The sequence below is a fragment of the Canis lupus genome, chromosome 11 (genome assembly GCF_048164855.1).
Source record: "Canis lupus baileyi chromosome 11, mCanLup2.hap1, whole genome shotgun sequence".
NCBI lineage: Eukaryota > Metazoa > Chordata > Mammalia > Carnivora > Canidae > Canis > Canis lupus.
Genome location: NC_132848.1, coordinates 33614801 through 33626981, shown reverse-complemented (window position 1 = coordinate 33626981; position 12181 = coordinate 33614801). Strand labels below are relative to the sequence as shown.

Below are 12181 nucleotides of genomic sequence, written 5' to 3'. Positions count from 1 at the left end.
GCTCTGTTTCATTTTCTCGTTCTTCCTTAAAAAAAAAAAAAAAAAAAAAATCCCAAACCCAAATAACTATGCCATGCAGGGCTGCCCCGAAGCCTCACATCTTTGTGCAAATGAAGGAAAGCTGCTCTCCTGTAGGGGTGGCAGCTCTGAGCCCGGTGCAGGAGGAGCTGGGCCTAGACTTCAGCTGACCTTTGCTCTCAGACGTCATCCCAGCCAGCACATGTGCCGAGGGCACAACCTGCATGTCTGGTGGCCCTGACACCATACTGGCACCAGGAGCCCCAGGTCTTGACTCCAGTCTTGCATTACCTTGCTATGTGACCATGAGTAAGTCACTTTTCTCTGTGTTTCTGGGCCCTTGTTTGTAAAATGAAGTCCTCAGACCAGCCACTCAACATTCCTTCCAAAGCGAACGTTCCTGAGAGCCGGTGCAGCACTTTCTACGCTGGACTGGGTGGCGGCACCGATTCAGCAACTGGTTGTACGTGGCCTTGATCTGCTGTGTGTGGCTTTCCTCGCTGTCTGTCCCGGTGGCTTGGAGGGCCCGGGGTTCTCAAACCCAAACACCGATAGGACCAGCAGGGACATATGTAAATGAAGCTGGCAAGTGTCCGAAAAATCATTTGGCTTTAAATTTTTTTCCTTGAGATAAAAACATAGTTGAGACAACTCTTTCTCTAAAGAGGTGCAAGTAAAGAAAATGTCTGCTGGGGACAGTTTCTGGAAAGGAACGCAGGAGTCTGGCTTCCAGAGCTTCTGCTCTGTCGCGAGAACCTGCAACCAAGATATTTGTGCAAGAGCTCCTGACTTCTAAATGCTGGCCTACTCTTCTGTGTTTTTAACCCACTTCCAGTCAAAGCAAACCTCTGTTTTCTACTTTTATCTCAAGTCTTCCCGTCCCCCCACCCCTATCCTGGGGCCAATTACATCTTGGAAAATCTGGATCCTCATTCATTCAGTTAGTAACTATTTGTCGAGTCCCTCTTAGACACCCGGGCTTCCTCAAGGGACACTCATTTCTTTCAGCATCTTGGCAAAGCAAACAATTCAGTATTTTTAATTTCAGCACATACAAAAACCCATTAGCTTATATATAGAAAGTATTTGCCTAAGCACAGGATCGGTGCTAAAAAATTATGAGGTTTGTTAAAAGAAAACTTCACTTTTCACGGTGAGTTCAAACAAACAAGTTAACAATGTGATCCTGTTATTTCGGGAACTCAATGAAAGCGTTGTTCTTTAATTAGCTTTGTTATTTTTAATCTGAATGTTAATTCAATGAGCGTTTGCTTTAATTATCTTAATTGATTTTAATTCGATTGTTTTTCAACTCACTAAAAGTGTGTTTAGCCTTACGTCCTGTAAAATAATATCTCTTTATCAAGCATGTCTGTACTCTGGTCCGGAGAGGAAACCAGAATACAGTAGCTCTCTGTTTTAAAAGTGCTCTGTTCAAATGTGTTTTAAAAAATAAGTCCTGGGGCAGAGCGGGAAAGGAGACGGCAGGGCAGAGGCACAGCCAGGAGCCTGGCAGGGGGATGAATAAATCATTTTTGAACATTTATAATGATAGAATTACCGCCAGGCGGGAGCAGGGCACTGGGGCTGCTTTATAAGGATTGTTAATGGTAACAATCATTAAGAACAACATGTGTGTTTTAATTGTTAGTAAGACACACGTTATTGATAATAAGTTTCTAACAGTAAAAGTTATATAGATAGTTATTCCTAGTAAACTATTAGTAGGAAGAGCTAGCACCTCCTGGGCGTCACCTCCGTGCTGTCACCTTGCTAGCTGCTTCACCTGCATGGCCTCACGGTGGCCTCCCCATAACCACACAGGGCAGTGGTTCTATCACCTGCGGGACACAGGCTCCGAGAAGCCCTGTAACTTGCCCAAGACCTTAGGGTACTCACATGCGGAGGAGGGTTCATAAACACGCTTATCTCCCTCAAGAAGAATCCTGCCGTCCATGTACATGGTTATAGAAGTTAGGCAGTTCCCTTTTCTTAAATACTTTCTGCCTTTTTTAAAAAAGATCTTATTTACTTGTTTGAGAGAGAGAGAGAGAGAGAGAGAGAGAGTACACAAGCTGGGTAAGAGGCAGAGGGAGAGGGAGGAGCAGGGAGCCCAATGTAGGACTCCATCCCAGGACCCCAGGATCATGACCTCAGCCGAAGGCAGATGCTCAACCACTGAGCCTCCAGGAGCCCCTACTTTCTGGCACACATGAGAAAGATGGATGGGGTACTTTATCTGACACCTGTGGAATGGGAAGCCATTAAATGCCCAGGGTCAAATTTTTCCCCAAGAAACAATGAATATATCATTTTAATAAAAGCGATTAGAAAGGCCAGAGCATGAGATTAATGCTTTTTTTTTTTTAATTTTTTTTTTTTAATTTTTATTTATTTATGATAGTCACAGAGAGAGAGAGAGAGACAGAGACACAGGCAGAGGGAGAAGCAGGCTCCATGCACCGGGAGCCCGATGTGGGATTCGATCCCGGGTCCCCAGGATCACGCCCTGGGCCAAAGGCAGGCGCCAAACCGCTGCGCCACCCAGGGATCCCTTTTTTTAAAAAATTTTTTTTTTTAATTTTTATTTATTTATGATAATTTTTTTTTAAAATTTTTTTTTTAATTTTTATTTATTTATGATAAATGCTTTTTTTTTTTTCCCCTGATAGGTTCTAAGCAGATTCTTAAAAAGATCGCTGTGAAACCCCCTGGCGGGGCTTCTTGATGCAGAGCTGCCTGGAAGCTCCAAGGTGGTGCTAGAGCAGTGAGCGCGCACCTGGAAGGTTCTGGCTGCGAGTGAGCGCTGTGGCGAGTTTCCTCCCCAGGCCCTCGTGGGAGAACCCTCAAGCGGCGACATTCCGTAAGAAAGTTAGTTATTGCCACGGCTTCATCCTGTCATCGCTAGTCTATCCGTTCTCTATTAAACGGTGGCATTTACACAGTAATGCCGGAATATTTTTTGAGGGAGAATTTCCATCGACAAGGTCTTATATCATGTTCTGCGTTTCTCTCTTTCTCACTCTGGCTGGTTGGCTCATCAGTCCATAAACAGGCGCCACTAGGGGCTAAGAAACACTTTCTCAAAGATCTAAAAGGCCAGACTTATGAACCTGCATTTTCTTGCTGTGTTTCCTTGGGCAAAGCCTCAATGTGCACCTTAGTAGAAAGGAAATACTGATGTTTTCACTGTGGAGTGACTGGGAGACAAAAAAAAAAAAAAAAAAAAAAGGAGGGAAATAGATGGGGAAGTCCCTCGCCCGGTGCCTGGCATGCTGAGGTGCTCCGTGAGTTCTGTCTTCCCGTCCTTCCCTCCCGAGTGGAAGGGGGTGACACACATCCCAGTCCCGTTCGCTCTGCACACAGAGTGCACGCATTCTGTGGCTACACTATTAAGGTGGATTTTTCCCGAGTGCCCTCTGGAGACCACACACGGACTCCTTGGGGCATTTAAACATCCTCCCTGTATAATCTCTCTGGGTGAGTTGTCCTGGCTCTTACCTTGTGTGGGCGGGCGTGGCTGGGGCTGTCCAAGCGGAGGCCCCAGCTGGGCTGGCCCTGGGGACTTTGCTGGTTTAGTCTGTGGAGCCTAGAGCAGGAGAGGAAAGAAACCTGTTGTGATGCCACAGCCACCTGCTTCCTCAGAAGGCAGGATTCATTAAGATCTTGTTATCACAGAGGTGAACTTATGTATGGTGCATAATTCTTAAGAGTACACACCATCGTGACTTTTTTTCATGTGTATATGTCTGGGTAGCCACCACCCAGATCAGGACAGAACATTCCAGCAGAGAAGGCTGCCCCATGCCCCTTCCCAGCCCACAACCCCCTCAAGTATAACCATCATTCCCACAGCTATTATGATAGATTTGTTTTTTGGGGGAAAGGGGGAGGGGAGCAGGTTTGAGACTTGCTTTTCCATAAAACTAGGAGCTAGCAAATTCTGTGGAGAATGATCTGGTAATTTGTGCTGAGGACCATGGAATGGAGGAGCTGTGTGGGAGCTTGTGGAGGTTGGGGGATGGAGAAACAGAAGACACAATAGTGTCTATTGACTGGTGCTCTGGGAACACACAAAGGGCATGTGTGTACACACATCTGTGCATGCACACACACAACCATACACACATGGCCACACACACCCGCTGCTCCCTGCTCAGGCCCAGCATGGAGGGCACAGAAGGGACAACTGGCTTCTCATGCTAATGATCTCCCAAGTGTTTTCCCCCATGACATGGAAGGAGGGAGGTCTGAGAGCCTCCCAAAGCCCCTGTCTGGTTGGAGCAGGGGTGCAGGCCCTCACGCCAACCTCCACCTGCACCCCATTCCTGTCTCCCCGGGGAGGTGCCATTCTAGGGGCATCTCCTTTGATTCCGAGGGACTCCTCATTTCTGGACAGCCTAGCATTTCTCCCGGCCACAAAGTCTCCTGTGTTCCCGAGAACCTTACCCAAGGCCTCAGTGGTGAGGGCACAGTGCCCCCGGGTAGGAGGAGTTGGCTCATTTTGGAGACAACCAGGTCGGCCATCAGCTGTCTGTCCTCTTCCACGTGCTCGCCAATCAAGGGCATTGAGCTGTCCATCACCTGTGGGAGAGAAAGGAGGCCCGAGGGAGCCCCAGCAAATCCAAATCGCAAATCGCTAGCGAGGCCCAGGAGGGCTGGCTCAGGGCTCAGCACAGAAGTGGCCGCTGGGTGGCGGTGTTCTCCAGCCAACCTGGTCTCGGCCTTGGGCTGGGTCTGCTCCCCTGGAGTCACCCAAGTCCCCGCAGTTCTGTCTCAATCAACTCTCTGGCTTCGCTTCAATTCAACCTCCATTTTTTGGGCTACAGAAATGTGACCAAGGGCCAGCGAGCCTTTGCTGACCTTTTCTGCTCTTTTCTTGGGGAAGCCGGTCTCTGCCCACTCCTTTCCCACCTTGGCTCCTACCCAGGCTTGGGGCTGACCTCTGGGCCACTGGTCCAAGGTCAAGGTTTTCCACAAAGCCAGAAGCAGTGAAGGGTGGGGGGTGCTCAACTTGGACCAAAAATTGATATGGGCTGCAGTTGGCCCTGGGTTCAGAGAGAAGCAGCCTGTCCTTGGGGCCTCTGGCAGAGCCTATGCCTGCAGAGAAACTCCGTCCACAGGTAACAGCCTGTTTCTCAAAGGAGGCAAAGTACTCATGCTGGGGGGTGGCTCCTGAGAGATCATATTTGCTCAACCTGCTCTTTTGGCAGGTGGAGAAACTGAGGCCTAGGGATGGGAGGGGACTCAGCCAAAGTCACACAGGCCAACCGTGCACGTGCATGGGCAGCTGTAGAAGGTGTGGAGTGGAGCATGGCCCAGACAGACACTCTCTCCTCCGCCAGATTCCAGCCTGCTCACCTGCCCCGGCCACCAAACACATGGCCTTGTTTCCCCTCCTCCAGGCTCTGGACTTACCAGGCTCTGTCTTCTGACCAGGTCCCTACCTACACCCATTCCCTCTGCTCACTCTTCACTTAACTCCTTCTTGTCCTCTGGAAACACCCAGCTAAGCCCTTCGTCTCCCTCTGAGCAACTTCTAACCAAGCTGCTCAGCTGCACTCCCGCCTTGGGGAGCTTACCCAGGGGAGTGCTGACCTCTCCTGTTTCCCTGTGTCTCTCAACCAGACTCTAAGTCCTTGGGTCAGGGATGCACCCTGGGTCCTGATCAACAGATATGCCCTCAATAACCCCTACGATGGAAAAACGAAGGTCCTTGCACTGAGTCCTGCTTGTGATGATCAGGACACTGTGTGCGCTATGTTTTATTAAGCACTGATTACAGGCCAGGCACTGTTCCAAGCACTGGGTGTGGATGATCTTATACAAGTCTCAGAAGAGCTCTTGGAGGCAGGCACCACTATTATCTTTATCAAAATGATGAGGAAGGTGAAGACATCAAACAAGTAGTAAATTCGAGAACACGTGACTAGCAAGCCACAGTCCTTCCATTTCTCACCGAGCACTGAAACAGCTCTCTGTGGTGAAAACTGGGAACAGAAACCTGGAATCCAAGCCTGTGTTCTGCTACAGACTTGCTGTGTGATGTTGGGCAGGTCACTCTTCCTCAATTGTAAACTGAGGGCCTTAGGTGGCTGGGAAACCCAGCTGGGGCACCTAGGGGTCCATGTGTCCAAAGCACCCACTGTGGTTGGGAGGCTGGAAAGCAAACTCAAGGATGTGAATGTTGATTCCAGCCTGGTCCTGAGCGCTGTCCTCAACCCTAACTCCTCGTGGGCTGGGCCTGAGTCCCTGGCATCCCAGCTCTCTGTGCCCGGCACACCAACAGCCTGCTGGCCTACGTGGGCTGAACTGGGTCATAACCGTGGAGTCTGTCTACGTGGACACACGCCTGTCCTCCTCTCCCTGCCCCTGCCCACCGTTGTCTGCTCTGGTCTCTGTTTCCTACACTCCCTGCAGTGGAAAACAGCCACTGCGAGGAACCTGAGGTCAGAGCAGTTTCGAATCCCCGTGGTGGACAAAGCCAAAGGAAGTGGACACTCTGGTCTCCCCAGGGAGATATTTTTCCAGTGAGCAATGTCATTCCCTGGACAGGCCATGGAGGGCAAGTTCAAGGGTCTTTCCCCTGAGTATTTTACTGTGAGGATCATCACAAAACATGTCATACAAATTTTATGTTCTCACCACAGAGGTGGCTGAAGAAAACAGTATTTTTGGATCTCTTCTGCCGTTTTTTTCCTCACTGGGGAAAAAATACCTTTTATCTTCCTGGTAGCAAGTTCCTCATCTCCCTTGACCCCACTGTAAACCCAAGAGCAAGGGAAACAGCTCTGCAATGTTTCTGAGAGAAAAAACAGTCTGAAAAGTCATCTTTTTTTTTTTTTTTTTTTCTGGAACATTTTGAGAAGATGTTTTCTTGTTTTTTAAAGCACAAAACCACTAATTTTGCTTTTTTTTTTTTTTTTTTTTTAATGTAAGAGGTCCTTCATCCCTGACCCTCTGAATGTTTGGAGGCAGGGAGCCTAGGCCTACAAATATGAAGGTTGAGAAAACTCAAATAGGCAGGAGCTCTTGGGGGCAGAGAGAATGGAAGGGAGAGGAGGCTAAACTCGGGGGTGTGTGTGTGTGAGGGGGGAGCCAAGGAGCCCTTCCTCCATGATGGCTGTCACCTCTCTGGATGGAAGCTCTAGGAGGAGGGTCCCGGCCGCCATGGTTGCTGCTGAGTCCCCATCTCCTGGCCTGGAGCCTGGCGCCCAGCACCAGGGCTGGTTAGTGAAGGCTGGATGACTGCATGTGCGCCACAGCTGTGTCCGTGTCTGCTGGTCCCTGTGAGGACATGTAGGTGTAGCAGGGCCAGGAGGGGTCTCAAGAGATGCAAGACCTCAGGCAGGAAGGCCCTTGGTCCGTCCCTGGTCCAAAGCACCCAGGGCATCCTCAGGAAGGCTGGGCACCCACTCCTCCGGGATGCAGCCTGCCTGTCTCTGGCTCAGAAGCAAGTGTGCAGGCCAGTACTGCTCCTTTGAGAAGGTGTCCTGGGGGAGGGGGCAGGGGTGGGGGTGGTTTCGGCTATGGTAGCAGCCAGAGGGAAGTGGTTCCTGGACTTGAGATGAGAGCTATATTCCAGAGCAAGATGGAACCTGCAAATACAGATGCAAGTCCTCCTGGGAGCTTTCTGGCCTCTCTGGGGAGGGACGGTGTCCGCCCTGGATCCTTCCCGACACCTCCGTGGTGGCCACTCCCTGGGCAGGAGGCTGCTGCTCTCCTGGGTCAGCCACAAAAAATAGCAGGGCCCCCACCCACAGAGTCACCGGTAGTGCTGCGCTGGGGGTCCTGGGGAGTGGCGTAGGCACGCAGGCCCGGGGACTAGCTGGCTCCTGTGGTCGCCCAGCCATGTGCTTCCCATTAGCCGCCCACAGCCTGGGAGGGGGCGGCCACAGGGCTCTCCCTCACGTGTCTTGGCCTTGTGTCAGCACCACCCATCCGCTGGGGTTTGAAGGCCACAGAAGGGGAGCCCGGGAAGGGGTTGCGGGGGCAGTGTGAACACGGAGATGTGCAGTTGGGGGGAGAATGGGGACTCTGAGGCCATAGGGGCATTTTCAGGGGAGGGCAGTGGAGAGCCAGAGCTGCGGGGGGTGGGGTAGAGAGATGGGGCAGGGAGAGGGTTTGGGGTGCAGAGGAGGACTGTGGGACCAGGAGGCCTGGTGTGGGGGGCAGTCCTGGAGGAGACAGGGGGACTGTGGGGTCGGGGGGCAGGGAGCATGGACAGGAAGCTGGCAGGGGAAGGAGAGTGGGGATTAGAGGTAGATGGGTAGGGACAGTCCTGCTGGCAGGGGCAGCGGGCTGTGGGCCTGGGAGAGGCATGGGCTGTAGGTGGGTCGTTGGGGAGATTCTGGGACCCTCAGCTCCTCTGCAGCATCTCTCACAATTCTAATTCCCTCCGTCTTTTGTTCCATTCCTACCCCTGCAGCGCCGTGCTCCCTGTCCTAACTTTCAGTGTCCTCCATGACCCGTTTATCATCCTTCTTCCTCACCAGCCTGTACACCCCATGTCTGTCTGGTTCACAGCTCTGTCCCCAGAACCACACCCCTGCCTAGCCCCGGGGAACCCCAAGGACAGGTCTGTTGAATGAAGAGGAATCTCTGCACGGTGACTAGGGAAGTGTGCCCTCCTGACACACTTGGACACAGAAAATTTAAGAGGCCCAATGGCACAGATCTTGCTGACTCATGGACTGATGCTCCCCACCCCCACCATCCTTAGGCCCACGGGTTGTCAAACTGCCTGTCGGAACACAGATGCTCTAGATGCTGCCGAGGATGGGGATGGGGAGGTTTGTGAGGGCGGTGGGTGAGAAGCCTCTGGGAGCCGCGTGTGCCCAGGCCATGGGCCAGGGCACGGCCGACCACGCTGGAGCCCATGGGTGGATTCTGTCCCTCTGGCATGCCCACCCAGAGGCTGGACCAGGCCAGGAGGACCTCCTGCTTCAGCCCTCACCTCAATGATGTAATCTCTGCCGTCCTTGCTGTGGACCGCCTTGACAGCGCAGATGTCCAGGCCGCCAAACATTTCTGAGCAGCTGTCCACCCACAGCCTGTACCTGCAGGGACGGAGAGATAGACTGTGAGTGTGGGGGGAGAGCGCAGGAAGGGGGAGCAGAGGGAGAGAGAGAGGTGGAGACAAAGAGACACAGGGAGACACACAGACAAACAGGCCATAGGACAGTGACACGTGCACACATCCAGAAACAGAGAGAGGTGGTCAGAAATAACAAGAGACAGAGATGCAGCGAGAGAGACAGAGACACAGAGGGAGACAGAGAGGCAATGGGAGGGACAGAATGGGGTACAAGCAAAGGCAGAAACACGGATGGGCAGAGAGAGAGACAGAGAGACTAGCAAGGGAGGCAGGAAGCCGGAGAGAGGAAGGGAGAGGAGCAGAAGGAAGGAGAGGAGGGAGAGATGTCAGGGACCCGGCCATGGCAGGGCCATGTTGGCTCCACAGAGCTTGCCCTGCCTCCATCCGGAGCCATCCTGAACACCCAGCCACTCCTGCGGCCCTTTCCCTTGGGAAAGCTGCTGGAAGGGCTCAGAATCCCTCCCAGGCCACCCTCCAAGCCCCAGTGAGCACGCTAGACAACAGCCTGCAGGGGACAAAGGGCGCATTCTGCCCTGAGCCTGGGGCGGGCAGGCCGGGGAGCCTGGCAGGCCGCTCTCCCCTCTGGGCCTGGCCCTCTGGACCCAATGCTTTTGTTCCCTTTCCAGCCACTTGATGGCTATAAGGTCAGTTTGCTTTGCAGGGGAAAGATCTCGACACTGGATTTTGACCCCACAACAAGGGGATGGTTGTATCTGGAGAAGTCTTCCCGGGCTCGCACTTGGCATCTCTTGTGGGGGCCGGACTTGGGAGTCACCGGGGACTTGGTGTCAATATTCTTGCTTCTGCCCTCACTCTCCAGGGTCACACAGGGCACGCCTGCTCTGAGATCTATTTGTGTCTCTGAGCGACAGGCCTAGAATGAGGAGAGGTCATGGCCGAAGTGCTCTTAGAACCAACCCTCTCATCTTAACCGCCAAGGCCCACTGAGGCCCAGAGATGGAGAGCAGTTTGGCCAGGTCACACAGCGAGACTGTAATACCCCCAGGATTACATAGATCTCCTGGCTCCTGGCTCTGGCTTTTTTCATTCAATTCTAACAGAGAGTGTGTGAGATCACAGAAGGAAAAGGAAGGATGAAAACTCATGCATATTCAGCAACCAACAGGTCCCAGGCCATCTGTGGGGGGTGACCCTTCATTCTCTAACCCCCACCCAACTCTGTCAGGAAGGTCTAACCCATCTTACTGATGAGGAGACTGAGGTTGAGAGAGCTTCACCAGCCACTGTGCTGGCCTCCAAACCTAGAATCTGTGTGATTCCACAGGCCAAGCAAGCGACCCTTCCTCTCAGTTGGGACACATGGCAGCCTGTTGTCCCTCTGCCTGGGAAACCAGTGACCTGGAGTCTTGCTACTAAAGTCCTCAATAATTTTGGGTAATCCTCTCCTTCTTGAAGCCTGTTTCCTTATCTGAAAAATGGGCAGGCCTACGTATGATTCTAGTTGTGTCCCAGAATCACCAGAGGGTAGAGCAAACAAACATAAACATACAGATTTGGGGGCCCTGCCCTATGCTAGAATACTCTCTATACACTTTTAAAGCTTCTCACGTGATTCTCATGTGCAGCCACACATGAGAATCTCTTTGGTCCTCAGAGTTCTAAGATCCCCCTGGGCTCTCTGACAGGGTCCCTGTATTTGGCAGTAGTGGCTCACAGCTGAGGCTCCTTCAGTTTAGGGAGGCCTGTGCCCTGAGACACACCCCTGAGTCAGGTTTCTTCTCAATGGAAGACAGAAGCCTGGACTAAGACCCAGAGAAAGCTGGTTTCTAGAGGCTGTTTGCCAATGATGAACTTCCAGAATACCTACTGGCTGTATCCATGGGGCACAGGTCCCCTTTCCCAGGGCCCAGGAAGGGGCTCCATGGATGGAGCAGGACAGGAAAGACTGGAAAACATGGGTCACGCTACCCCCTGCCCTAGCCAGGTGGGACTAGCACTGACCAAGCCACGTTGTTGGTTTTGCTGAGGGGTCAGGTTACCTGGCAAACAGGTAAGCCAGGTGGAAAAAGGAGCCAGGGCCTGTTTATGGGCCCCCAGAGAATTCCTCCCACTGTGGAGGTGGGATAGGTGAGCTTTGCTTCAGGCTTTGGGAATACTGTCTATGACTTTACAGAAGGGAAAGTGAATTCCAGACCTAAGTGGACCCTGGCCTAAGGCAGGCTCTGGCAGGAATGGCCCAAGAAACCTGGAGCTAGGATGTGGTGGCCTGCTGGGGACACTTGAGAGCAGTTCATGGGGCATCGCAGAAGGCTGGGCTCACATTCTGGAGAGGCCACAGAGAAAAGGACCACGGTGCCCCATGGCTGTTCACTGGGGGAAGGAAACGACTGCCTCAGACCAGATGATTCGGGTGGGCCAGGTAACAAGCACGCCCTCCCTGAGACTAGTTGATATAGGCGGGCTCCCAGAGGAAGGCGGCAGCTGCCACCAGGGCTGACAGGAAGGGAGGGCAGCCCCACCCTGCCACGGTGGCTGTGGGGTCAGGTACTGACCATCCCTCTCCCCGGCAGCACTCTAGTTGATCACCTCCGATTAACGGCTGAAGCGGTTCACAAAGATTAGTTAACTCGCCTCAGGTAACACAGCCTGGAAGGGACAGGACCACTCATTTTCATTCACATCCTGCTTCTTAGAGGCCCTGAGCCAGCAGATCATGAGGGCAGGGACCATGTCTGTCTTGTCTGCCACAGTTCCCCCAGGGCCTCACTCAACACCTGGCTCCCAGCTCCCGCTCAGCAGATAACCAACAAGGAAATGAAGGGATGCCTCCCAACTCCTACTCACTCTTTACAAGGTGATTGTGGAACCACGTCCTTCAGGAAGCCTTCTCTGACCTCACTCCTCCCTTATCTGCATTGGGTGCCCCTTCTCTGTGCTCCCCCTGCAAGCACCACAGCTCACTTCCACCCCAAAATACCACACTATGTCTCCTATGTTGACTGGGGAGCCAGGGGTGGACCTCTGTAGGTTTAGTCTGCACAACATTGATTTCCCTTCTTATCCTTTTTGATGTTCGGTGGAGTCAAGCCTCCCCACCCCATTGCT

The 12181-nt window shown here is 52.6% G+C and overlaps 1 protein-coding gene across 4 annotated transcripts in view; it reads right to left on the bottom strand.

Moving 5' to 3' along the window:
• SYN3 (synapsin III) overlaps positions 1-12181 on the bottom strand; it is a 452196-nt gene that overhangs the window by 11049 nt on the left and 428966 nt on the right. For all 4 annotated transcript variants that reach the window (XM_072844189.1, XM_072844190.1, XM_072844192.1 and 1 more), the window contains 3 exons: positions 8975-9077; positions 4468-4602; positions 3520-3607 (listed from right to left, as the gene is read on the bottom strand). In XM_072844189.1, the coding sequence (XP_072700290.1) occupies positions 3520-3607; positions 4468-4602; positions 8975-9077 (326 nt within the window). The remainder of the gene's footprint in view (positions 1-3519; positions 3608-4467; positions 4603-8974; positions 9078-12181) is intronic.